The sequence below is a fragment of the Gossypium arboreum genome, chromosome 10 (genome assembly GCF_025698485.1).
Source record: "Gossypium arboreum isolate Shixiya-1 chromosome 10, ASM2569848v2, whole genome shotgun sequence".
Classification (NCBI taxonomy): Eukaryota; Viridiplantae; Streptophyta; class Magnoliopsida; order Malvales; family Malvaceae; genus Gossypium; species Gossypium arboreum.
This window is the reverse complement of record NC_069079.1, coordinates 123,937,633-123,964,905: the sequence shown is the minus strand read 5'-3', so window position 1 is coordinate 123,964,905 and position 27,273 is coordinate 123,937,633. Positions and strand designations below refer to the sequence as shown.

The following is a 27,273-nucleotide window of genomic DNA, read 5'->3' as shown; positions in this document are numbered from 1 at the left end:
AATACATTTATTAGAATATTAATTATTTCTAACTATTATATTAATACACAAAACTCTAATTTATGTAGAAAATACATTGAAGAGGATTAAAAAAGAAAAGAAAAAAGGAGGAAATTGAAAAGTCCTCCATTACGGGAGAAACTGATAATTTATTTTATGATTTGATATTGAATTGTTGTTAGGGTAAGTTTATATATGTTACTATTATGGTTTGGCTTCCTTTTTAAATGATTTTTATAACATTGAGATTATTGGTTGCTTTTTACCATTCCGTGTTATTGGATGAAGTCTTGGAAGTCTCCAATAGCCTCTTAATTGAAGATAAGCATCTCGTTTCTGCATGTTAACGGTGTTTACCATATTGATCTGCACAAACGCCAGATTACCTATTAACAAAGCCATTAGCATTCCACATTTAATCGGAAGAAAAAAATGAATTAAACATTTAATGAAATAAATCTCTCAAATATTCCCTTCTTTAATTTACTCACAAGATAAGAATAAATAAGAAAAATTAAATAATAACATGCTATTGATTAAAGCGCAAGATAAAGTAAAATTATTTTCTTCTCTTGTTATATTTATTAATTTTTACTCTTTAAAATTAATAATAAAACTTGATTAAATTTTTATTCTTTATTCTCACAATATTTCTTGTAAGTTACAAAACAATAACCTACTTAGAATTTGTTAACTTTTCTATTGAAAATCAAAATATATAGAATTGTAATCTCATATGTACTTTATTTTATTAAAATTTTCCATTATATTATTTTTCCTTTCTATATTCCATATAGAATCATTTACCTATGAAGGAGAATACGCAATCAATATTCCATATAGAACCATATAATACGCTAATTTTTCGAGAGTAATAATTAAATAAATAACTATTTATTCTTTTTTTTATAAGTTACAAAAAAAACATAACTTAGAAGTAAGGAAATGTAAAGCATCTCAGGTTTACTATTACTTACCATTCTTACAAGCATTTCATGATTCTCATAAACTGGAATAATATAAATATTTGAATTATAAGTTTAGCTTCCATTAACCCATTTTGTTGTTATTTAATACACAAACAAGCAAGCAAACTAACAAAAAGACAAAGATGAGCCTTCTACACTTTAGCCATGGACATCCATTGGTGTCCATTGAAAGCCATAGCCACGAAATTGAAAAGGAGCATTGCTCAGGATGTGGGGAATTCGTGTCAGGTTCGAGCTTTGGTTGTGTGGAGTGTGGATTTTACCTAGACAAGCAGTGTGCTGAGGCACCTGCTGAGATGAATCACCCTTTCCATCGCAACCACAACCTTAATCTTCTTACAAGGAATCCATACGTGGGTAGATGTATCTGCGATTTCTGCGGAAAAACCTGTGAGAATTTTGTTTATCATTGTTCTTGCAATTTAGACTTTCATGTCAAATGTGCATTATTTTCTCATAGCATTGCTGAGAAAAGAACTGCAGAGTTTCAAGACATTCCCCGTATAGATCCATCGATCAATACAGGAAATGTTACTGAAGAACTCAAAAAAGCTGAATGTTTTGCCTGTTGGAAGCCATTATTAGATTCTGTATACTTTTCTCCCAATTGTGGCTTTTACCTACATGCAAAATGTGTTGATCTACCTGCAGAAATCAATCACCTTTTTCACCAAGAACATCCTCTCTTTTTACAATTCAACAGTCAAAGACTCTTTTGCAAGATTTGTCAAGAACCCCAATGTCCAGGATGTTAGAATTAAGTGACCCAAATTCTTATTTAAATAAAATACGATGGAAAATAAAATAAAAGTAAAATCCATATAGAACTAGACTTCTTTTATTTTATTTTAGAATAAGGTTTTTAAACCTTATTAAACTCCATCTATTTTATATTGATTAGGATAAGGTGTTTCAATCCTACTAGAATATGGCTTTGCAAGCCTATAAATAGACATAGTCTATTCCTCTTGTATTTGAGTAAAAATTTTTCGACATAGTGAATTTTCTTCTCCTCTGCCTAGTGGTTTTTTTCCGAAAGGGTTTCACGTAAAATTTATGTGTTCTTTATTTTTATTTATTTTATTCTATTTTATTTTTTCACAAATTGGTATCGAGCTTAGGGTTATTCATCTCGATCACGGTAATGGCGTCTTTGAAGTATGAAATTCATTGTTGGATCGCAACACAGATTTTGCGTTGTGGCAAATTAAGATGCAAGCGTTCTTGCAGATGGATCTAGAGGATGCCCGCTAGGATAGATAAGATGCCTTCGACATTAACAGATGAAGAGAAGAAACGTAAGGATCGAAAGGCATTAACACAATGACATCTGCATTTGTCCAACGAAATTTTGCAGGATGTGATGAAAGAGAAAACGCATTGCATTATGGAAGAGGCTAGAACAAATATGTATGTCGAAAACTCTAACAAGCAAGTTGCATATGAAGCGGCGTCTTTATGCTCATCGTTTGGAGGAAGGTGCGTCGTACGAACACTTAATGTGTTTAAAGAAATTCTCTCAACCTTGGAGGCCATGGAGGTTCAATATGATAAGGAAGATCTAGGGTTGATTCTACTTTGTTCGTTGCCCCGTCTTATTCAACCTTTAGAGACACGATTTTATATAGCATGAGTCTCTCACAGTTGATGAGGTTTATGATTCTTTAACCTCGTATGATAAGATGAAGCATCTTGTGGTTAAACCCAACTCTCGGGAGAGGGTCTCATTGTTCGTGGGAGACAAGACCGGAATGTTGATGATGATCGTGGTAGAACACAGAACGGAATCCTCGTGGTAAATCTAAGGGTAGATCGAAATCTTCAACAGAGGTAAAACTTGCAACTTCGCAAGAAGAAAGGGCACATTAAATCTGAGTGCTATAAGCTACAAAATAAGATTAAAAGGAGGCTGCGAATCAAAAGGAAAACAGACGGAAAATTCGGTGAAGGCGATGTTGTAGAAGACTACAGCGATGGTGAACTTCTAGTTGCTTCATCAATGATTCTAAAGTAAGCGAGTGGATACTTGATTCAGCTGCACCTTCCACATGAGTCCCAATCGGGATTGGTTTACAACTTATGAAACGATGATCTGAAGGTGTTGTTTTGATGGGAAATAATGCTTCATGTAAAATCGCGGTGTTGGAACAATTAAAGTTAAGATGTTTGATGGAGTTGTCGAACACTTAGTGACGTGCGGCATGTTCCGAATTGAAAAGAAATTTAATTTCGTTGAGTACTCTTGATTCAAAAGTGCAGATACACAGTGAAAGTGGGGTTTTAAAGATTTCAAAGGGTCCCTTGTTGTGATGAAAGGGCAAAGAAAGATTGCCAAGTTATATGTTTCTGAGGTTCTACTATTATCGGTGATGCATTTGCCGCTTCCTCTTCCTTGTCGATGATGATATTACTAAACTTTGGCATATGCGCCTAGGGCATATGAGTGAGAATGGCATGGCGAATTAAGCAAAGAGGACTTCTTAATGGGCAAGGAATTTGCAAACCGAATTTCGTGAGCCTTGTGTTTTGGGAAGCAAAGAGAGTTCGATTCACTAGAGGAATCCATAACACGAAGGAAGCGTTGGAGTATATCCATTCGATCTGTGGGGGCCGTCCGAGTGCCTTCGAGAGGTGGAGCTAATTATATGCTAACCTTTATTGATGATTTTTCCGAGAAAAGTTTGGGCGTTCTTCAAGCGGAAAAACGATGTGTTTTCCACATTTAAGTCTTGGAAAATTATGATTGAAAAGCAGACGGAAAAGCAGATAAAATACCTCCGCATGCAGACAATGGCTTAGAGTTACGTTACGATGAGTTTAATAGATTGTGCAAGTCATAAGGGATCATGAGACACTTGACGGTTCGTCATACTCCACAAACAAAAGCGGCGTTGCGAGCGAATGAACAGAACGATCATAGAGAAGGTTCGATGTATGTTGTCAAATGCCAACTTACGAAGTCATTTTGGGCGAGCGACCTCATTGCATGTTTTTGATCAACCGATCTCCATCCGTTGCCATTGAGAAAAAGACTCCACAAGAGGTATGGTGCGGTAATCCCGCTAATTATTCGATTTAAAGATTTTTGGGTGTCTGCGTATGCTCATGTTGATAATGGAAAATTGGAACCGAGATCCATTAAATGCGTTTTCTTGGTTATAAAGCTGGTGTAAAAGGCTATAAGTTATGGTGTCACGAAAATAGAAAAGTTGTGATTAGCAGAGATGTTGTTTTTGATGAAAGCGCTATGCTACCTAACTTATCTCTTAAAGACTCTTCCAATAAAGAAAACCAAAAGCGGTGGAGCATCAGTTAATCTGAATCAACTCCTCAAGCCAATACAAAATTGAGAATAGAGTTGCTTCTTCACCGCAATACTCTATCGCCAAAAACAGGACAAGAAGAGAAATTAAACCTCCAAAGAAGTATGCCGAGGTTGATCTAGTTGCTTATGCTTTAAATGTGGTGAAGATATAGATGCGAATCAAGAGCCATTTAATTATTTCGAGGCGATTAATGTGAAGACTCGAGAAAAGTGGATGTTTGCTATGCAAGAGGAGATGGAATCACTCCACAAAAAGCAGAACATGGGATCTTGTAAAACTTCCTAAAGATAAAAAGGCATTCGTTGTAAATGGGTGTTTAAAAGAAAGAAGGGACTCCGGGAGTTGAAGAACCCGGATATAAAGCAAGGCTTGTTGCAAAGGGTTACTGATCAAATTCGAGTGGACTTCACAGATGTGTTCTCTCCGGTTGTTAAGCATAGTTCGATTCGAGCTTTGCTTGGTATTGTTGCCATGCATGATTTGGAGCTTGAGCGGTTAGATGTAAAACGCATTTTGCATGGAGAACTTGAGGAAGATATTTACATGCAACAACCAGAGGGTTTTATAGTCTCAGAAAAAGAGGACATGTTTGCTTGCTGAAAAAGTCCCTTTACGGTTTGAAACAGGTCACCAAGACAGTGGTACAAGAGGTTTGATTCCTTTATGACTTCTCATGATTTCAAAAGAAGTAGTTTTGACAGTTGTGTCTACTTTAAGAAAAAAGATGATGGTTCTTTTGTGTATCTACTTCTTTATGTTGATGACATGTTGATAGCGACAAAAGATAAAGAGAGATAAGAAAGGTTAAAGCCCAACTAAGTGAAGAATTTGAGATGAAAGATTTAGGACCACAAAGAAGATACTTGGTATGGAGATTCTCGAGATAGAAAAGCAAGTAAATTGTACCTAAGTCAGAAGGGGTACATTGAGAAAGTTCTTTGCAGTTCAATATGCAGAGTGCTAAGCCTGTTAGGTACTCCTTTAGCGGCCCATTTCAGACTTTCATCGGCCTTATCTCCTCAATCAGATAATGAGATTGAGTACATGTCACATGTTCCATACTCTAGTGCAGTAGGATCTCTCATGTATGCTATGGTTTGTTCACGTCCAGATTTATCATATGCAGTCAGTGCAGTTAGCAGATACATGGCGAATCCTGGTAAAGAACACTGGAAAGCAGTTCAGTGGATTTTAAGATACTTACGAGGCACTACTAATGTTTGCTTACAGTTTGGAAGAACTAAAGATGGAGTTATAGGGTATGTTGATGCTGATTTTGCTGGAGACCTTGATAGAAGAAGATCTCTCACAGGTTACGTCTTTACAATCGGAGGTTGTGCAATTAGTTGGAAAGCCACTTTGCAAACTACGATCGCTTTGTCTACCATGAAGGTTGAGTACATGGCGATTCTTGAGGCTTGTAAAGAAGCTATTTGGTTGAAGGGACTATTTAGTGAACTCAATGAAGACCTTCAAATCAGCACGAGATTTTGTGACGGTCAGTGCCATCTTTCTTACAAAAGATCAAATGTTTCATGAGAGAACAAAACACATTGATATTCGGTATCATTTTGTTCGTGATATTATTGCTCGTGGTGATATTGTTGTGAGCAAAATTAGCACTCATGAAAATCCTGCAGATATGATGACTAAGTCACTTCCTATAACCAAGTTTGAGCATTGCTTAGACTTGGTTGGTGTTCATTGTTGAAGTTAAACCCTTAAGGGGTTTTTGGAAGAGGTGAATAACTTGTTTATTGAAAGTTCGCGATGAAGAACTTGTTCATTGAGAATTTGTGTCAAGGTGGAGATTGTTAGAATTAAGTGACCCAAATTCTTATTTAAATAAAATACGATGGAAAATAAAATAAAAGTAAAATCCATATAGAACTAGACTTCTTTTATTTTATTTTAGAATAAGGTTTTAAACCTTATTAAACTCCATCTATTTTATATTGATTAGGATAAGGTGTTTCAATCCTACTAGAATATGGCTTTGCAAGCCTATAAATAGACATAGTCTATTCCTCTTGTATTTGAGTAAAAATTTTTCGACATAGTGAATTTTCTTCTCCTCTGCCCGTGGTTTTTTTTCCCGAAAGGGTTTCCACGTAAAATTTATGTGTTCTTTATTTTTATTTATTTTATTCTATTTTATTTTTTTCACACAGGATTTGTTTATTGTTGTTCACCTTGCAAATTTGTCCTTCATATCCAATGTGCCACAATACCTACCAAAATCAATCAGCCTTTCCATCGCAAACATCCTCTTATTCTTCAATTTGTCAATGAACGTCTTCCTTGCCAAATATGTCAAAAAGCCTCCAACCTTGATGATGTCATGTATTTTTGTTCAATTTGCAAGTTTTTCCTTCATATTAACTGTGTGTCATCACCACTGATTATAGAAGATAAACTTCATCATGAGCATCCATTCATCTTATTTCAAAGACAAGTATCATTTTGTGATGCTTGTGGCACTTTAGGGAATTATGTTCCTTATATTTGTACTACATGCAATCTTGCGGTCCATAAAAATTGCATTTCAGTGCCACGTATCATCAAATTCTTTCGGCACCAGCACAACATTTCCCACACATATTTCATTGAACAACGTGAACATGAAACTTGGGAATGTAGAGTTTGCTTCGAGGAGGTGAACACTGAGCATGGAAGTTACTTTTGTTCTAAATGCAATTTCATTGTCCATGTAAATTGTGCAACAAAAGACCCTCTTCACTATTATGAGGTTGACTCAAAAGAAACGATGGACTCAGAGGATGTTAGAAAACAAACCGACTTTCAAAGTCAGTATAAAAATTGCAGCCAAAGAATTCATATCCAAATTGGCTTTCAACCTCATGGAACATGGCTTGACATTGAATTGCAAAGTGGCCTGCACAAATGATAAAGCATTATCATGCTGGAAATTTCATGAAAAATCAAAGACAAAGGATAATGATGGTTGCAGCTTGAACAGTCTTGAACGACAAGGCATGATAAAGTTTGTCGATTTACTATGCTTATAAATATTTAAGTAGAGTCTTATGAAGAATGAATGAGTGCGTGCTAAAAAAGTTAATGAGCTTGAGAGAAAAAAAAAGGAAAGAAAAGTGTTGTGAGTTATAGAAGGAAAAACTAGCAGCAGCTAGTGTAGAGAGAAAACAATTTGTATTGTGTTTATTTGTGTGTAATAAAAAATTAGTATTTGATTTATCTTTATTACGCTTCTAACAAGTAGTATCTGAGCTGGGTTTGTGTTGACGTCACAATGGCAAACATGATTCAACCTAATGCGTTGTTGAGAGCACAAAAAATATCATATCCCTATAAAATAATAAAAAGAACAGTATAAGGAAAGTAGGGTCCTCAGGGACTGGATTTGCACAAATTCCTGATTCCTCGAGATCCTGGACAAAGGCGTGCCTAAGAAAGCCTGCATACCTGGAAAAAAATTTAAAAAAAACAGAATTAAAAGTTATTGAATTTGAAATTGCGTAAATTAAAGTTAAAATTGTAAAGATAAACCGAGTTAAGAAAAGAGAGTTTTCGATAGAGAGATTCTAGCCTCCAGTTGTCTCAATCTTTTTTGGGTTCAATCCCCGGCTTTTAGGTGATCATTATCAAACAGAATAAGCCAGTTATAGTGGAAGAGGGCGCTTACGACCACCAGCTCCACTTAGATTTTAGACTTATGATTTAGAGGAATCTGACTTTAGCCAACTATCACTTTTATGGGACCGTCTTACACTAGATCATCACTTCTCAATGGAAAATATCACGCCATTTTGTCTCTTGGGTTCAACAACCACTGACGCTGTAAGTTAACGAACCGACTATGTAACCTTTCCAAAACATACAAAGCAGTCGTCTTTGCACAAGTTCAAAAGATCACTTTTGAAGGGACATGGACGAAAGTGTCAATCTTGTAGTGCGAAGAAATGATGAATACTCGTTGAGAAGGCTAAGCGTGGATTCTAAGCTTCATGAACCCTTTTTGGGGAATTTCAACAACCTTTGGCTAGATGAATTTAGTGGCTCATGCTTTTTAGGAAAGAAATAAACTTAATAAAAAAGGGAATTTTATTGAATAAATGAAAGGAACAAAGGCTAAGCTTTTTGGGAAAGGGAGCTTTACCGAAAAAGATAAGTGAAATTTGTGTCACTCCATCCCCTATTTATAGTACTCATAAAACCTAGTTTATTCCTATCTAAATTTTAAAAGATAAATAAGGATAAATAAAGATAAATAAGTATAAATAAAGATAAAAGCTAAAATTAAATCTAAATAATAATCTTTTAACAATTATCCTAATATAATTAAAATTTAAATAGAGTATTGTGTTTATAAAATTTCTTCTTTGCATTCTTGCCCCAAGTCTTCCACACTTTGTATTTTCGGCACCACCTCTTTCTTATTTTGCATGCTAACCCATTTTATCTTTAAGTTCATACTTTTTCCTCCTAAATTTCCTTTTGCCTTCAATTTAGTCCCTACAAGATAAAAAACCATAAATAACTCAAATTAGTAGGATCACACTCAAAATAAATATGTAATTAATACGTAAAAATGTGACATTCTAGAGTATTATCACAACCACAGATCCCGAAATTAACAAGGACAAATTATGGTAACTAAAGCATCTAGATGAGGGTTTTGCTCGGCTCTTAAGATTGTTAGGACATTGTCGAAAAAGGTTATGTCGAGCCTAGAAATGCAGCTACCGAAGAGACTTTAACAAACGAAAAAAAAAGAGTATTAAAAGAAGCTCACAAAAAGGATAAGAGGGCATCATTCTTTATTATTCAAGGTGTTGTTGAATCAACCTTTGAAAAAATTTCAGATGCAAAGACATCAAAGGAAGCCTGAAGAATTTTGCAAAAATCCCTTTAAAGAGCAGAAAAAGTCAAAAAGGTACATTTACAAACCCTTAGAGTCGAATTTGAGACGTTGGAAATGAAACCTTCAGAAAGCGTTGATGATTATGCCGTTCGAGTGAAAGTGGTGGTAAATGAAATGAAAAGGAATGGAGAAACACTTGATGATGTCAGAGTAATGGAAAAAATTTTGCGCTCATTGACATGTAAATTTGATTATTTGGTGGTTACCATTGAAGAGTCAAAAGATTTATCACAAATATTAGGCAAAGAACTTGTGCATTCCCTCCAAACCCATGAGCATAAAATGAAGCAAAATGATGATGCTGGAAATTTGGACCAAGTCTTGCAAAACAAGTTGTCCTTCAACGAAAGTGGAGCTAGAGATAACTTTGGACAAGGTACAAGCAATCATGGAGGATACCGCAGAGGATATAGAGGTAGAAATAGAGGTGGACGAGGAGCTCGAGGCCGAAGTTGAGGCAGAGGTAGATTTCAACAAGGAAATAAATCTCAGATACAATGTTATAATTGCAATAAATATGACCATTATAGTTACGAGTGTAGATTAACTCCCAAGATAGAGGAGAGAAATCATGCAGCAGTAGCTAAAGAAGAAGAAAACATGGAATCTAGCGTATTTCTCACTTATAAAGGAAGTGAAAAATTAAGTAAAAATATTTAGTATCTTGAAAATTGTGCCATGAATCACATATGTGGTTGAAAAGACTTATTTTTAGAGTTGGATGAGAATATTCATAGACGAATAATGTTTGGACATAAATTGCATACCACGGTCAAAGGTAAAGGCCAAGTTACTATTACACAAAAGAATGAAGAAAAGAAGTTCATATCAAATGTTTATTACGTACCAGCTTTGAAAAGCAATATCATCAGCCTTTGACAGTTTCTAGAAAAAGGATGTGAAGTACATATGAAGGACTACATGCTTGCCCTAAAAAATAAGAGTGGTGAATTAATTGCCCAAGTTGATATGATGCGTAACTGTCTGTTTACTATTGATATTGAATTTGGAGAGGTGAAATTTTTGAAGAATGCAATTAAATATGATTCATGGTTGTGGCATTTAAGGTTTGGGCATTTTGGATTTTTCGGTCTGAAGCTATTGTTAAAAGAAAATATAGTGAATGGGTTGTCAGAAATTAATCCTCTTCATCAACTGTGTGAAGCCTGCATTAAAGGAAAGCAACATATATAGAATTTTGAAGCGGGAAAAACTCGACGAGCTAAGAGACCATTGGAGATCGTGCACTCCGACATAGTAGGTCCTTTTGATATACTATCACTTGGTGGAAACAGGTACTATGTTACTTTTATTGATGATTTTAGTAGAAAAAGTTGGATATATCTTATTAAAACAAAATAAGAAGCATTTGACAAGTTTATCAAGTTCAAAGCCATGGCAGAAAAATAGAGTGAACATTTCATTAAGATATTCAAAACTGATAGAGGTGTTGAGTATACTTCAAAGCTATTTGAAAGCTTCTGCAAGGAACACGGAGTTATTCACCAGTTGACAACTACGTATACGCCATAACAAAATAGAGTCACTGAAAGAAAGAACCGCACTATTCTTGATATGGCAAAAAGTATGGTTAAAGATAAGCATTTACCAAGAACTTTCTGGGTTGAAGCTGTTCAATGTGCTATTTATTTGTTGAATTGGTGTCCAACAAAAAGTGTGAAATACAAGACGCCAAATGAAGCTTGGAGCAATCAAAAGCCAGGAGTCAGATATCTTAAGATTTTTGGATGCATCGCATATGCTCATGTTGCTAACTAGACGAGAAAGAAGTTTGATGATAAATGAGTAAAATGTACTTTCATTGGTCATAAAAAGAGAAGCAAGGCATATAGGTTATACAAACCTCTCACCAAGAAAGTTATTATTTCAAGAGATGTTAAATTCGATGAAACTGATTATTGGATATAGAACGAAGAAGAGAAGAAAATTGATGTATTATTTTTCAGTGATGACAAAGACAACGACTTCATTAATCAAGAACAATGTGGCGATCAAAGCCCTCCTCCAAGTCCTGTTGCAACAACTCCTACAACATCATCATCACCAATCAACAATAATATCAGCAACTCAGAGGAAGCACCTACAAGAATGCGTAGTTTACGCGATATTTATGAGGTTACAGAGCCCATAAAAAAAACACTTGATTATTCATTATTTTGTTTAATGACAGAATGTGATCTAATAATGTATAAAGATGTAATTGAAGATGTCAGATGAAAGAAGGCAACGGATGAAGAAATTGCAGCAATAAGAACAAATGACATATTGGAGCTAATAAGTCTACCAGAAGGACATAGTCCAATTGAAGTTAAATGGGTACACAAGACGAAGACCAACAAAGAAGGAAAAGTGGAGAAATACAAAGTAAGACTAGTTGCAAAAGGCTACAAGCAAATATATGGTGTGGACTATGATGAAGTATTTGCTCCAGTCGCCAGAATTGATACTATAAGGCTTCTCATGGCAATTGCAGCACAAAATAAATGGAAAATTTATTAGATGGACATGAAGTCAACATTCCTTATTGGCTACCTAGAAGAAGAAGTTTACGTTGAACAACTACCTGGATATAGCAAACAAGGACAAGAAGATAAAATTTATCGCTTGAAGAAAGCTTTATATGGACTGAAGCAAGCCACGAGAGCATGAAACACAAGAATAGATGAATACTTTTAGAAGAACAAGTTCATGAAAAGCCCATACGAGCATGCTCTATATACGAAGAAAAAAGAAGTTAGTGACATCATGATCGTGTGCTTATATGTGGATGATATGATTTTCACGAGAAACAATCCAGGTATGTTCAATGACTTTAAGAAAGCTATGATTAAAGAATTTGAAATGACAGATATAGGTGAAATGTCATACTTTCTTAGAGTCGAAGTGAAACAAATGAAAGATGGAACATTTGTGTCTCAAAAGAATTATGCGGAACAGGTTTTAAGAAAATTTAGTATGAAGATTGCAAGCCAGTAGCCACGCCAGTAGAACCAGGCATGAAATTAAGTATTTATTCATTCAGAGAGCCGGTAAATCCAACATTATTTAGATATATCATTGGAAGTTTAAGGTACTTGACTATCACGTGGCTAGACATCATGTATGCAGTGGGAATAGTTAGCAAATACATGGAAAAGCCAAAATAAGATCACTTAATTGTAGCAAAGAGAATTTTGAGATACATCAAAGGTACGATGGATCAAGGTTTATTTTATACACACTCACAGAGTTCAAAATTGGTTGGTTATTCAGATAGTGATTATAGTGGTGACTTGGATGATCGCAAAAGCACATCCAGATATTTATTCCATATTGGCTTTGCATCATTTTCATAGTCATCAAAAAAGTAATAAACAGTAGTCCTCTCAACATGTGAAGCGGAATACATGGCTGTTGCAACATGCACATGTCAAGCAATTTGGTTAAAGAATATTTTGGGTGAATTATCTATTAAACTAGAAGGTCAAATTACAATTTATGTTGACAAAGTCCACAATATCTCTTACAAAGAATCCAGTGTCTCATAGTCAAAGCAAGCATATCGATATAAAGTATCATTTTATTCGAGAGCAAGTGAAAAATAAAAATGTGGAGTTAGTTTACTGCATCAACTGTCAGACATTTTTATGAAGCTAATGAAAGTGGACATATTCCATAAACTCAAAGAAAAGCATGGAATGAAAAGTTCTGTTTGAGGGGAGGTGTTAGAAAACAAACCGAGTTTCAAAGTCAGCATAAAAATTGTAGCCAAAGGATTTATATCCAAATTGGCTTTCAACCTCATGGAAATGTGGCTTGACAGTGAATTGCAAAGTGACCTGCACAAATGATAAAGCGTTATCATGCTGGAAATTTCATGAAAAATCAAGGACAAAGGATAATGATGGCAGCAGCTTGAACAGTCTTGGACGGCAAGGCATGATAAAGTTGGTCGGTTTACTATGCTTATAAAATTTAAGTAGAGTTTTATGAGGAATGAATGAGTGTGTGATATAAAAGTTAGTGAGCTTGAGTGAAAACAAAAAGAAAGAAAAGTGTTGTGAGGTATAGAAGGAAAAATTAGCAGCAACTAGTATAGAGAGAAAAAAATTGTATTTTGTTTATTTGTGTGTAATAAAAAATTAGTATTTGATTTATTTTTATTACACTTCCAACAGAGGAACATGCTGATTTGAGAAAAATTATGACAGCCAAGTGGATTAAACGTTCATGGCATCAACATATCTTAACATTGAGTGGAGACGTCCAATATTTTAAACAATGTGACGGTACCCTTCTACCCATCGTTACTTCTTATTATTGTTACTCACAATGTGACTTCTTTCTCTACAAAACTTGTGTTGAATTACCTGTACAGAAGCATTTTTGGTTTCACTATTGCCAAAGGCTTCTTAAACTTACTTCTAGTTGCATTTTTCAATATGATATTTGCAGCTATTTAACAAGTGGCTTTGCTTATATCTGTGATAAATATGAAAATAGTTATTATTTGTAATGTTTTTTGGTTTCTGATATGCCCATATCCCAAGGACATTAACATCGCCTCTATGCAATTTTTAACAAGCATAAAGATCAGGTGTGCAGTGCTTGTGATAAGTCTATGTATTTCACAAACAAATGCAAGCTGTGCAATTTTAATTTGGATGACAATTGTCTTACATTGCCACTTACAACTCAACACAGATTTGATGTACATCTTTTCACACTCACTTATCATGATGATGATGGTAATTATTCATAAAGTTGTTATTGCGATATTTGTGAAAAAGAAAAGAATCCAAAACACTGGTTCTACTATTGTTCAGCTTGTAACACTTTAGTTCATATCAAATGTGTTATCGAAAAATACTCATTTATCAAGCCTGGGACTAATTACATAAAAGGAGATCATCCACATCCTCTCACTTGTGTCAAAAGAGTTCACTATTATCCAAAATGCCAAATATATAGAAAGCTTTGCCGTGATCTATCCCTTGAATGTAAGATAATTGGATGCAGTTATATTGTTCACTGGGAGTGTACAAGAGGCAAAAAGGGTTTGCATATAGCACAATAAATGTTTCTTTGGTTGGTTTTTTTAGAACTATATTTCAATTATTCTCTATAGTTATGGTGTGTCATTGCTTGAATTGTTATTTTAAAATATCAATAGTTCTGGCTTGATCCATATATGTATACTATAGTATGTAACTTGGATTTGATTTATGATATTTCTTACGCATATTTGAAGATTCCAGACTTCTCTATTTTTTAGATTAATTAATTGATTTGCAATCACCTAAATTGATTTCTTCCATGTATGAAATGTGGTATAGTGAACAAACATTAACATTAACAATATCTTGTTTTTGGTTCCAATTCTCTATGTTCTGAGAACCAAGAAAAACACATACAAAATCATTAGCCAAGTTTAAACTAGCTCACTAAAATATATGTTATTTAAACTATTAGATATGGATATGTTGTTAATAATGTTATGTAAGTTTTTTTTATAACACTTTTCATACATATATATACATATATCGATCCTTACTCTGGGTATGAGCAACTTTAAAACTTGTAGCTGGCGTCTACCCCCTTAATGGGCCTATCAAACATTGAGGATTAGTAGGGAAACCAAAAAACAAAAAAAGTCAAACAAGGGCAAATCAAAAAGAAAAATTTAGGAGGGACGATAAATGTCAAAAGTAACATGTTTTAATCTCATTCTTAATGCATTTTTGGGCGATTATCCGATATAAATGTTGAATTTTAGATTTCTAATCCTTTAAATTCATATTTCTATACTTAGGAGAGCATTTTGGAGTAAAATGAGTGAAAACTGAAAATAGGAGCAAAGTACAGGGGCCCCACGGGCTAGGTACACGACCATGTAAGTCACACAGGCTACCACATGGCTATGTGCCAGACCATGTGAAAATCGTGATTTACAATCCAAACACGCAGAAAAACATAATTTTTAGGTTTTTCGGGCATTCTAAGACCTATATATACCAAATATGAGAAGAGAGGAGAGGGCCGTCAAAGAATACTGAAGAAAACAACTCGAAAAACACCATTGAAGCGGTCTCTAAGTAAATTTCCATCAAGATCGAAGATCTTCTTTTGATTTCTTTGAAGTTTATTATGAGTTTCTTTATTTCTTGTGGTTATACTATCTTTTAGATGTTTTTATTTGCAATTATGAACTAATTTTCTAAATACTTAGAGAGATGAACTCTATGATGAATTCTGCCTTTTTATTTCTGTTCTACGCAATAAATGCTTGGATCTTGTTCTCAATTATATGTGCTTAATTCTTGGTTTAATATTTCCAGACTATTAATCCATGTTTGATGTGCTTAAATCAAAGAAGGAAAAATCATTGTTTAAGAGTAGATCTAATATAATTGAGTGGAGTTACATGCAATCCTAGAAATAGGACGACATAAATCTACTGGATTAAAGTCAAATCTAATACGGGGATCCATAGATCAAGTTAATGTTATAATATGAGTTTTAATTAGAAATAAATTTTAATTAATCAACTTAGAGTCAGTTGCTTTTACTCTCGAAAGAGATATTAAAATAATTTAAGAATTTCTATGGATCAAGATATTAAGTAAAGAATTGTATAATTCAGATTGATAATGACATATGAAATCTAGGTAGATTCTTTCCTAGGTATTGTTTTGCTTCTTGGTTGTTTATTCAATTATTTTCTTGATTTGTTCTTTGTCGTGTTCTTTAGTTAATTAATTTAGCTAATTTTATTTTTTAATCAATCACCCCCCATTTATCGGTTAAATAATACAAAGACGATAATTACTAGTACTTTTGGTCCTAGTGGGAACGATATCGCTCACCGTAACTATACTATTAATTGATTGGTCTTGCCTTTATCGCATTTTTCGTTGGTTTACGATTGCATCAAGGGACTGGATTGAATTATAAATTTTTGAGATGTCAAAATAAAATCATGTACTAAGTTATGATTTCATTATTATTAAGAGACTTAACAAAAAATTTCATTATTTGAGAAGCCAAAGTATAATTTAATTATATATTAATTTATAATTTCCACTACTTTCAAGTCTCACATTATGTTTTAAATCACTTAGCTATGAACATAGGATTCAATCCCTGTCTATCAAATTTCCAATTTAAGATTATAAGATCGTTGCCAAATGACAGAATTGCAAGAACAAAAGAATCACTTCACTGTTTGATTCTATAATTGCTTAGATCGTGTACAAAGGTGATTAAGGATAGAAATATAGATTTAAGGTTTGAGTCTTCTGAGGGTTTGAACCATTACAGCTATGAAAACTTGAAAGGCTCTAAAGGTTACATGCACACATACATACCATCTGTTCTTTGGTGAGAAGCCTTATGATAATGCCAGTAGGTAATGACAGAATGTTGAACATAAAATCGACAAAATCTTACCCAGATTCTACAAATATAACTCTTTGTGGCTTGTTGAGTCTACAAGAAGCTTCAAGCTAATAGTGTAGGCAGCCATGGCAACCTTGCCTTGGTATATTTAGTTAGGTGGCCTATACAAAAAAAAAAAAAAAAAAGTTACTATTTTACATCGGGTCTCATGAAGTAACAATGGATTCTTTCCACATGTTAAAATCTCATATTATATATCTATTATTATAACATAAAAATGGTAAAAATTTTAGATTATTTAGCTCTAAGCATAGGGCTATGGGGTAAACTTATAAACAATTGGAGAGATATGGCTACCTTCTCTAGCACGAAATTTAATATTGTTTGGATCGCAAGCCTGAAGTGATTATACATAAAATTAAGGATAAAACAAGTTAAGAGTTGTTAAGTAATTAGAGAGTGATGGTCCAAAGCACCTTCAAGTAATTTATTCTGAAAATTATCTTTTCTATAGAAAACCTCGGAATTGTCAAAGCCAACAACTACTTTGAAATATAAGTCTGCAACTATATTTTAACATCAACAAAATATCGATAGATCAACATATATAATAACCATTCGAGTTCATAAAAGTTCTAAATTAAGAGAAATATAAATATTGAAAATTTGAAATCAACAAAAGAAAATGAGCAACGACAATCTTTGGACCAGCCAACAGCAAACACTTTGTAAATTTGTAAAATAACCAGCAACGCATTAACACAAGCAGAAGTATCAAGTATTTCGATCACTTGGAACCCGTCTTCCAAGCCTTTTGGGTAAGGAATACACTGGTAAGCACGGTCTTGGATTGTAGTGATGCCTTTAGTATCTCCACACCCTGAAATAAAAAACCAAAAGAAAGCCATGAAACCTGAGTTTATTGCAGCAACTTGTTAATGAAATGATAAAACGAAGCTCACCTCCTTAATGCCTACATCAACCACTTTCTCTTCCAAAGCATCAACTTGTTGAACCTTGAACTTATTGAGCATAGCTATGATTGAAATAGTTGACAATGCTGTTACTGTCAGATCATCCATGATTGTATACGTAACGACCCCTTTCACGTAGCCACCCTCATTAGCAACAGCTGATGAAGTTGAAACCTTATTTAGGGGGTTCACAACAGTTGCGGGGATGTTCATGGCATGAGAGCAAGCAGGGCAAGTAGATGTCGGATCATTTGCATAGTACTTACGACAATTGCTATTATGACCATACGAACATCGGTAAAACCCTAGCGTGGTTGATGATTCTGTATTTGGCAACAGGAGGGGAACATCGGCTGCCAAGCTTGAAGAATATTTAGGTTTCAACAAGGTATCCTTGTTGGTTGTCGGCAGAAGGTATGTGTCGCCCAAATTCTCAACGCTCTTGTAAAGGTTTGCAAGACATCCGACCATGCCTTCTTTTGCAAGCAGCCTTATAACGGTACCAACAGGCAACAACAGTATGTTGAAGAGAAAATCAACAAAATCTTTGCCAGCTTCGGCATATAGAACCCTTTTCCCTTTTGTATCTATCAGAAGCTTCAAGCTCACAGTGGTGGCAGTGGAGGCGGTCGCCATTGAATTTGTTGATATGAAACGGAGGGGATTGCAGTACTGAAAAACCATCCTATTACTGCTTGCTTTATATAGAGAGAGAATGGTAAAGGACGGAATGAACATTCACTAAAGAGAACTCTTGACTTTCCACTAGTTCATCTGTACATCATGAATGAATAAATTAATTTATATAGGCAATTAGGAATGCCAGCCCTTTTAACTTCATTTTTTGGGAGTTGTAAATCAGGTTGAAGCTAATAACATAATCTTATGATTAATTGTTTTTTTTTACCTGTAATCAAAGAATCTTGTTTACTTTAATGAGTTGAGAAAAACGTTTGATCTTGAATGACTTTTTCTTTTCTTAAATCCTGTATATTTTATTTCTAACCCCGTTTTCACAAAGAGAAAAAAAAACACTATAACTTAAAATTTCCATAAATCTCTCTTTCACCCCTAAATTTGGTCCAATTTTATTTTTAGCGAGGGGGAAACACTAGACAAATCTTCTATAACTTTCCTTTTCCTTGTTAATTTTTAATAATTAAAATCTACCTTTTCTTGAAGCTACTATTAAAACTAGCAAAATTTAAAATAGATAATGTTTTATTAGAAGACTTTTTTTCATCTCTTTTCTAGGCTTAGCTTCGATTCTTTGGTTAGGGGTTTGATTTTTTATTTTTTAGGAGTTGAGGTTTTCGGTACTTTGTAAATTAAACAATCAAGACTTATTAATAGGAGATGAAAATAGAGGATCAAACAAGATTTTTGTTTGAGATTTTCCTTTTAGATAGACCAAAGGGCAACAATTTCTTATTTGTCGATCTCGGTTCTTATTTCATTACCTTGTGAATGGCATTTGTGAGTGTGGAATGTGCCTCGCATATTCGGATCAAATCAGAGTCAAAACAAAGTTGACTTCAGAATGAGGAAGACCATAATGTCACGATAACATGATGCGGGATATGGTGATGTAGTAACGTGTTTCCCACTAAATTTTCTTTCCCCATTTAAAATTTGCTATGTTTTCTCAGTTAAACTTTAATAACTCTAGAGATATTTTAACAATATTTTAGTTTATAAGTAGAGCTTGTAGCAACACTAGAAAAGTTGATGAAACAACACAAAAGAGAATTTTAAGGAATTTCGTGTTTTAACTAGAGAGCTTTGTATTATTCGAGGTTTAGGATTTTTGTTTTGACTTTCTCCATCATTGTACTCCTTTTTAGTTTATTTGCTGACTAATTAAATTTCTTTGCCTATGTTTTTTATTCTCTTCATTGGAGTAATTTTTTCATGTAAATATTTGTGTTATTAATTTTCTTTTTTCTTTTCATTTTTTTTTCTTTACTTATACATGACGATTCCCAACAGTGAGGAATATGTTTATAATAAGCTTCAGTTCAGTTATGGACGGTATTTCACTTTTGTACAAGGCTTTGTTTACCCGATATTGATACGACTTCAAGGCTTTCCTACGAAGCAAATGTTGAATCCATATAACACATATATCAAACTATCGGGTGTTCTCATGGATTAACCAAAGGTTCATTGGCTTACCATAACTATCCTGCCCAAATTATGCTTAAAGCTACCAAGGTACTGCAATTATAATTATGGGTGCCTTCGTTCCTGGCCTGAAGAGGAAATACCCATTTCATGAATCCATCTCTACTTTGCTTATTGTGGTTGGTCTCATCCTTTTCACCTTAGCAGATGCCCAAACATCTCCAAATTTTAGCATAATTGGTGTGATAATGATTTCGGGTGCTTTAATCATGGATGCGTTTCTGGATAATTTTCAAGAAGTAATTTTCACCATGAATCTGGAAACAACACAGATGGATATGTTGCTTTGCCCAACAATAGTTGGGATTCCTTTTTTACTTGTTCCAATGGTTCTCACAGGAGAGCTCTTAAGGCATGGAGTTCTTGTTCTCAACATTCGTATGTTTAGGGTGTTCTAGTGTTTGAAGCCATGGCTACATTCATGGCTGGCATGGGTCCGCCCCCTTAAAATGAAAAATTTCATTTTAGGCTCTTGAAATTTTTTTAAAATTTTAAACTAGTAAAGGTAAAATTGTACTTTGGTCCCCCTAAAATTATAAAAATTCAATTTAATCCTTTATAAATTATAAAAATATAAACTATAAAAAATTAAAATTTCATCTGGCCTCTCCTAAAAAAATTTTCTGACTTCGTCCCTGGCTACGACTGTCATGATAAGAACTGCTAGGAAAACTGTAACTTTATTATTGTCATACATGATATTTACAAAACCATTGATCTAATGCTACGAATCAAGATTGTTGTTGATATCCATGGGAATCGTATTAAAAATGTTATAAAAAATTAAAATTTCATCTGGCCTCTCCTAAAAAAATTTTCTGACTTCGCCCTTGGCTACGACTGTCATGATAAGAACTGCTAAGAAAACTGTAACTTTGTTGTTGTCATACATGATATTTACAAAACCATTGATCGAATGCTTCGAATCAAGATTGTTGTTGATATCCATGAGAATCGTATTGAAAATGTTGCCAAATGCTAAACCATCACCTAGGGTTCAAGTATCAAATGTAAATGCCAAGAAACCAAAAGCCTCTTCTAAAGAAGTGGAAAGTGTATAAGATGAATAAGATGAAGAGAGAAAATCCTAGTCTGGAAAAATTAAATATTTTTTAATATGATTAAATACTTATTTAGTTCCTAAAGTATATCTTATTTTACAATATGATAATTATAGATTTTTTTTCACAATTGGGTACCTTTCGACACCATCAAACAATTCATCCAACATTGTTGGGAATGGTGACATGGAAACGACTTTAGATTTTAAAAAGAGTGGAAAAAAATTCCTGACATGATATTCATGTTATTTAAAAATATTATATTTTTATTTATGTTATATTATTAATAAAAATTTTGACTAATTAAATATCATGAATCAATTAGGTATAATATAATTAAGAAATTATAAAATTGATCTTCAGTATTTAAAATAAATTATGTTATTTGAAAGTACTTTAATTTTTACATAAAAAGAAAAATAATAAAAATATATTTATGATAGGATTTAAACTCATGTCAATTACATTGAAAAAATTATAAATTTACCACTTAATCAATATGCTTTATTTCAATTTATTTATATATTTAAATTTTGTTCTGCACACTTTATTACATTTAAAAATATATTTATATTCTAAATATATAATTTTAATGTGTTATAAAATTTTAGGATTTTTAAAATTTTTATCTTGAAATTGTCTCTTAAACTATCATGTTATAACTTCAATTTTTCATTTTTCTTGGATGAAGTGTCATTTGTCATGTTGAATTGTCTCTATTACCATGTCACCAAAATATTTGACCATATTAAACTATAGGTAACTAATTGAGAGAAAAATTCCATAAATACTACATTGTGGGATTAGATATATTAGGGCTAAAAGATATTTAACCCTTGCTAATATTTTAATATTCCATCATTTTTAGAAAAATAATTTTTAATCATTACTTTTTATTTTCTAGAAAACTAAAATCATTAATATAATCATAGAAAATATAAAAATAAAAATAAAAATAATATTTTAATATATTTACTTTTAGAAAATTTTGTAAATTTATATATAAAAACAAAATTTTAACCTTTTAACTTTTACAAAATGTGGTAAACCTTTAAGCTCTACCCAGTGAACCCATCCCTTTATTCAAGTATTTCTTCTGAAATTGTCCTTTACATAATGAAATTTATATTAGAAATTTACTTTATATTATTCCAACCGGTAAAACCACTACATTGTCAAAGCCAACAACTATTTTAAAACATAATTCTGAAACTAGGTTTTAACATCAACAAAACATTGAATGATCAACATATAAATAACCAAGTTCATAACAGTTCTAACTTAGACATCTAAATATTGAAATCAGCATAAGAAAATAAGCAAGGGCAATCTTTGGACCAGCCAACAGAAAACATTTTGTAAATTTGTAAAAATAAAAAAACAGCAAGGCATCAAAAGCAGCAGAAGCATCAAGCATTTCGATCGTAAGCACGGTCTTGGATTGCGGTGATGCCTTTAGTATCTCCACACCCTGAAATAAAAAACCGAACGAATGCCATGAAACCTGAGTTTATTGCAGCAACTTGTTAATGAAACGATAAAACGAAGCTCACCTTCTTAATGCCTACATCAACCACTTTCTTTTCCAAGCGGCAGCAGCAGAAGCATCAACAGCAGCGGAAGCATCAAGAATTTCGATCGCTTAGAACCCGTCTTCCAAGCCTTTTGGGTAAGGAATACACTGGTAAGCACGGTCTTGGATTGTTGTGATGCCTTAGTATCTCCACACCCTGAAATAAAAAACCAAACGAATGCCATGAAACCTGAGTTTATTGCAGCAACTTGTTAATGAAATGATAAAACGAAGCTCACCTCCTTAATGCCTACATCAACCACTTTCTCTTCCAAAGCATCAACTTGTTGAACCTTGAACTTTTTGAGCATAGCTATGCTTCAAATAGATGACATCGCTGTCACTGTCAGATCATCCATGATAGTATACGTAACGACCCCTTTCACGTAGGCACCCTCATTAGCAACAGCTGATGAAGTTGAAACCTTATTTGGGGGGTTCACAAGTGTTGCAGGTGAGTACATGACACTAGAGCAACAAGGGCACTTAGATGTTGGATCATTTGCATAATACAAACGACAGTCGCTATTACGACCACACGAACATCGGTAAAACTCTAGTGTTGTTGATGATTCAGTATTTGGCAACAAAAGAGGAACGTCGGCTGCCAAGCTTGAAGAATATTTAGGTTTCAACAATGTATCCTTGTTGGTCGTCGGCTGAAGGTATGTGTCGCCCAAATTCTCAACGCTCTTGTAAAGGTTTGCAAGACATCCAACCATGCCTTCTTTTGCAAGCAGCCTTTCAACAGTACCAACAGGCAATAACTGTACGTTGAAGAGAAAATCAACAAAATCTTTGCCAGCTTCGGCATATAGAACCCTTTTCCCTTTTATATCTATCAGAAGCTTCAAGCTCACAGTGGTGTCAGTGGAGGCGGTCGCCATTGAATTTGTGGATATGAAACAGATGGAATTGCAGTGAAAAACCATCCTATTACTGCTTGCTTTATATAGAGAGAGAATGGTAAAGGACAGAATGAACATTCACTAAAGAGAACTCTTGACTTTCCAGTAGTTCATCTGTTCGTAGTTTGAAGTTTGAACCTGCCATGTAACATTAATGGAGTTCATTTATTCCCACAACAAACCATCAATGACTTAAAATTCTTTGAATATATTATATAACTTAATTATATTCTTGATCATTCTTTTTCCTAGCATTAACTTTTTACCAATTCAAGCATCAACTAAATTATAAGCTAAACTTCACATTCAAGATCAACATTTTCATATTTATCATATGACTCACGACTCAAAATGTCCACTTGCACATCAAGGTGCCTTTATATACATACCACAATATCTATACTGAAAAATGACATAGATCTAACCTCTTTTGTTAGTGTGTGCTCCTCTGCTAATCCAACTCGGTAGGTTCTGCAAGATGACAATCTACAAAGAAGAAAAACAACTTAAGTAAGCATTAAGAATGCTTAGTAAATTGAAATGGAATTTGTGTACTTAACCAATTAAAGCATTATAACATAAAACATTTTGGCATTCAAAAGTGCTTCTTTCTTAGCATATATTGGTACATCTAAATACATATAGGTAAAACCCTAGTGTTGCTGATGATTTCGTGTTTGGCAACAAGGAGGAACTGGACTGCAAAGCTTGGAGAATATTTAGGTTTCAACAAAGTTCCTTGTTTGTTTTCAGCAGAATGTATGTATCTTTTAAATTCTCAACGTTCTCATAAAGGTTTCTAAAGCGTCCAACCATACTAGGGGGCGAGCAGGGGAAATTTGGCAGGCCCCCGCCTTAAAATGTAAAATTGTATTTTAAGTCGTTAAAATTTTTTAAAAATTTTAAATTAATAAAAGTAAAATTATACATTGACCTTTTAAAATTATAAAATTTTGATTTAATCCCTTACAAATTATAAAGATATAAATTATAAAAAATTAAAATTTCATTCACCCCTCCCTATAAAATTTTTCTGGCTTCTCCCCTGAACCATACCTTATTTTGTAAGCAACCCTATAATAGTACCAACAAGCAATAGCAATATATCGAAGAGAAAATCAACAAAATTGCCAGCTCCGGTATATAGGACCCTTTTCCCTATTGTATCAATCAGAAGCTTCAAGGTCACGTTGGTGGCAACTGTGGCAGTCGCCATTGAATTTGTCGGAGGGAATTGCGGTGAAACCCCAACCTATTATTGCTTGTTTTATCTAGAGAGGGAATTGTAAAGGACAGAATCAACATTCACTAAAGAGAAGTCTTGACTTTCCACTAGTTCATCTGTACGTAGTTTGAACCTATTAGAAATAAAACCGATCGACTTCTCAAAGTTCGCAAAGCTTGAAGCTAAAAGTCGCTCTGGAATTTAGCTTAGCGGCAGCTTACTAATGATTACTTAAGTACTAAGTATGTAGATGAGGCGGCAAAGAAATTTGCCCGAAAGGTGGATAGCAAGCTGTCAAGAAATTTACCTGCAACTTGATAAAACAAGCAAGGTGGAAACTCGATATTTGTTTCAAGGTTGACTAAGTATGAACGTGGGATGAGTTTAAGCATTATCCATAATTAATGGATAAGATTGACAACAAATTAAATGGGTTAAGTCAATTTACTAAACTTATAAATATGTAAGTAGAGTGTTATGAAAAGAATTATGGAACGTGTGTTGAAAGAGAACAAAAAAGTGTGAGAGATAGAAAACTAACCGCAGCTAGTATAGAGAGAAAAGAAACGTTTATACTATTAATTATACATCACGCTTCCAACAGAACCTGCAATGTTTAACATTATTGGAGTTTCTTTACTCCCACAACAAATCAACAATGCCTTAGAATTATTAGAGGAAATTTCTTATATATATATATATATAACACTTGAAGTTTAAAACAATGGGCGTGCATCAACCATATAGATATGTTCATCAAGATAACTATGACAATAAAAAACCTTGAAGAAAAATACAATCATAAATGAATAAATTAGTTTATACAGGAAATTAGCAATGCCAACCATTTTAACTTATTTTTGGGGGTTGTAATCAGCTTGAAGCTATAACGTAATCTTATGATTAGTCGTTTAGTTTACTTGTAACCAATGAATCTTATTTACCTTAATAAGTTGGGAAAGAAGCTTCATCTTGAACGATATTTTTCCTTTTATTTTTCTCAAATCTCGTATATTTTATTTCTTACCTTTTGTAAGTCGTGAGTTCTATTTGTCAGTTGCCACCGTTTTCCCAAAGAGAGAAAAAAACACAAACACCTAAAAATCTCCATAAATCTCTCTCTTTCACCCCCTAAATTTCATACAACTTCTTTATTTTTAGTGAGGGGAAAGACTAGACAAATTTTCTATAACTTTCCTTCTTCTTGTTATTTTTTAATAACTAAAATCCACCCCTTATTTTCAAGTTTTCTGTTCAGGGTAGCAAAATTTAGAAAATACAATGTTTTATTAGAAGACCTTTTTTTCATTTGTTTTCTATGCTTAACTTTTATTCTTTGGTTAGGGGTTTGATTTTTTTGTAAGAGTTTCAGGTTTTTGGTATTTTGTAAATTAAACAATCAAGAAGGAGATGAAAAACGGAGATCAGACAAGATTTTTGTTTGGGATTTCCCTTCATAGGCCAAAATGGCAACAATTTCTTATTTGTTCATTTGGGTTCTTCTTTGGTTATCTTATTAATGGCGTTTGTGAGGAATATGTTTATAATAGGCTTCAGTTCAGCTATGGATGGTATTTTACTTTTGTACAAGGCTTTGTCTACCTGATATTGATACGACTTCAAGGGTTTACTATGAAGCAAATGGTGAATCCATGGAATTCATATGTCAAACTATCAAGCGTTCTCATGGGTTCTCATGGATTAACCAAAGGTTCATTGGCTTACCTTAACTATCCTGCCCAAATTATGTTTAAATCCACTAAGGTACTGCCAGTTATGATTATGGGTGCCTTTGTTCCTGGCCTGAGAAGGAAATACTCACTTCATGAATACATCTCTGCTTTGCTTCTTGTGGTTGGTCTCATCCTTTTTACCTTAGCAGATTCCCAAACATCTCCAAATTTTAGTATAATTGGTGTGATAATGATTTCCGGTGCTTTAATCATGGATGCGTTTCTGGGTAATTTTCAAGAAGCAATTTTCACCTTGAATCCAGAAACAACACAAATGGAGATGTTGTTTTGCTCAACAATAGTTGGGATTCCTTTCTTACTTGTGCCAATGGTTCTAACAGGAGAGCTCTTTAAGGCATGGAGTTCTTGTTCTCAACATCCCTACGTTTACGGTGTTCTAGTGTTTGAAGCCATGGCTACATTTATCGGTCAAGTGTCTGTTTTATCCTTGATTGCTATTTTCGGTGCAGCTACAACTGCCATGATAACAACGGCTAGAAAAGCTGTAACTTTGTTGCTATCATACATTATATTTACAAAACCATTAACCGAACGCCACGGGTTAGGATTGTTGTTGATATCCATTGGAATCATACTGAGGATGTTGCCAGATACTAAACCATCACCTAGGGTTCAAGTATCAAATGTAAATGTCAAGAAATCAAAAGCCTTTTCTAAAGAACTGGACAGTGTAGTAGATGAACAAGATGAAGAGAAAAAACCCCTAATCTAAAAAAAAATGTGCCATTTCATTGAGGGGTTTTGCACCTAATTCCCAAGATTGCCATTTTTTCCTTTTTTTTTTTTTCTTTTTTCTGCTCCAAATGTGTTTCATATTCAATTCAATATTTTCATTTTTTATGTATATTTCCTTATTGGACCTAATGTATTGCCATTATAACTGGAAATAAAAGAGAAATAAAATAAAGTTGATGAACTACATTTAGACTTTTTAAATAAAAAATTAATCATAAGATTACATTCATACAAGCTACTCCA

At 33.6% G+C, this 27,273-nt stretch overlaps 3 protein-coding genes and 2 pseudogenes across 3 annotated transcripts; 3 read left to right on the top strand and 2 right to left on the bottom strand.

Annotated features, from left to right (window-relative positions):
• Positions 1-1,111: 1,111 nt before the first annotated feature.
• On the top strand, positions 1,112-7,223 carry LOC108488184 (uncharacterized). The gene is made up of 3 exons (XM_053020336.1): positions 1,112-1,421; positions 1,614-1,691; positions 6,724-7,223. Exons 1-3 carry the CDS (start codon positions 1,112-1,114, stop codon positions 7,221-7,223), a joined length of 888 nt encoding a protein of 295 aa, XP_052876296.1.
• Positions 7,224-17,403: 10,180 nt separating this feature from the next.
• Positions 17,404-18,226, bottom strand: LOC108488183 (uncharacterized). The gene is made up of 2 exons (XM_017792478.1): positions 17,579-18,226; positions 17,404-17,496 (listed from the first exon to the last, which is right to left on the bottom strand). Exons 1-2 carry the CDS (start codon positions 18,224-18,226, stop codon positions 17,404-17,406), a joined length of 741 nt encoding a protein of 246 aa, XP_017647967.1.
• A 720-nt stretch (positions 18,227-18,946) lies between these two features.
• On the top strand, positions 18,947-20,222 carry LOC108488182 (UDP-galactose/UDP-glucose transporter 2-like; annotated as a pseudogene).
• Positions 20,223-22,111: 1,889 nt separating this feature from the next.
• Positions 22,112-23,295, bottom strand: LOC108488181 (uncharacterized; annotated as a pseudogene).
• Positions 23,296-25,766: 2,471 nt separating this feature from the next.
• On the top strand, positions 25,767-27,149 carry LOC108488180 (UDP-galactose/UDP-glucose transporter 4-like). Its single transcript, XM_017792475.2, has one exon. It carries the CDS (start codon positions 25,952-25,954, stop codon positions 27,005-27,007), a length of 1,056 nt encoding a protein of 351 aa, XP_017647964.1. The 5' UTR covers positions 25,767-25,951; the 3' UTR covers positions 27,008-27,149.
• The last annotated feature ends 124 nt before the right edge of the window (positions 27,150-27,273 follow it).

What these genes read in the sequence shown, in the direction of transcription:
- LOC108488183 (XM_017792478.1), bottom strand. Translation starts at nt 18,226, where the DNA reads ATGGCGACCGCCTCCACTGCCACCACTGTGAGCTTGAAGCTTCTGATA. An exon ending in TTGATGTAGGCATTAAGGAG is followed by an intron (nt 17,497 to 17,578) that starts GTGAGCTTCGTT and finishes TTTTTATTTCAG; the next exon opens with GGTGTGGAGATACTAAAGGC.
- LOC108488184 (XM_053020336.1), top strand. Translation starts at nt 1,112, where the DNA reads ATGAGCCTTCTACACTTTAGCCATGGACATCCATTGGTGTCCATTGAA. An exon ending in TTCTTGCAATTTAGACTTTC is followed by an intron (nt 1,422 to 1,613) that starts ATGTCAAATGTG and finishes GCTTTTACCTAC; the next exon opens with ATGCAAAATGTGTTGATCTA. An exon ending in TCTCTTTTTACAATTCAACA is followed by an intron (nt 1,692 to 6,723) that starts GTCAAAGACTCT and finishes CACTGATTATAG; the next exon opens with AAGATAAACTTCATCATGAG.
- LOC108488180 (XM_017792475.2), top strand. Translation starts at nt 25,952, where the DNA reads ATGAAAAACGGAGATCAGACAAGATTTTTGTTTGGGATTTCCCTTCAT.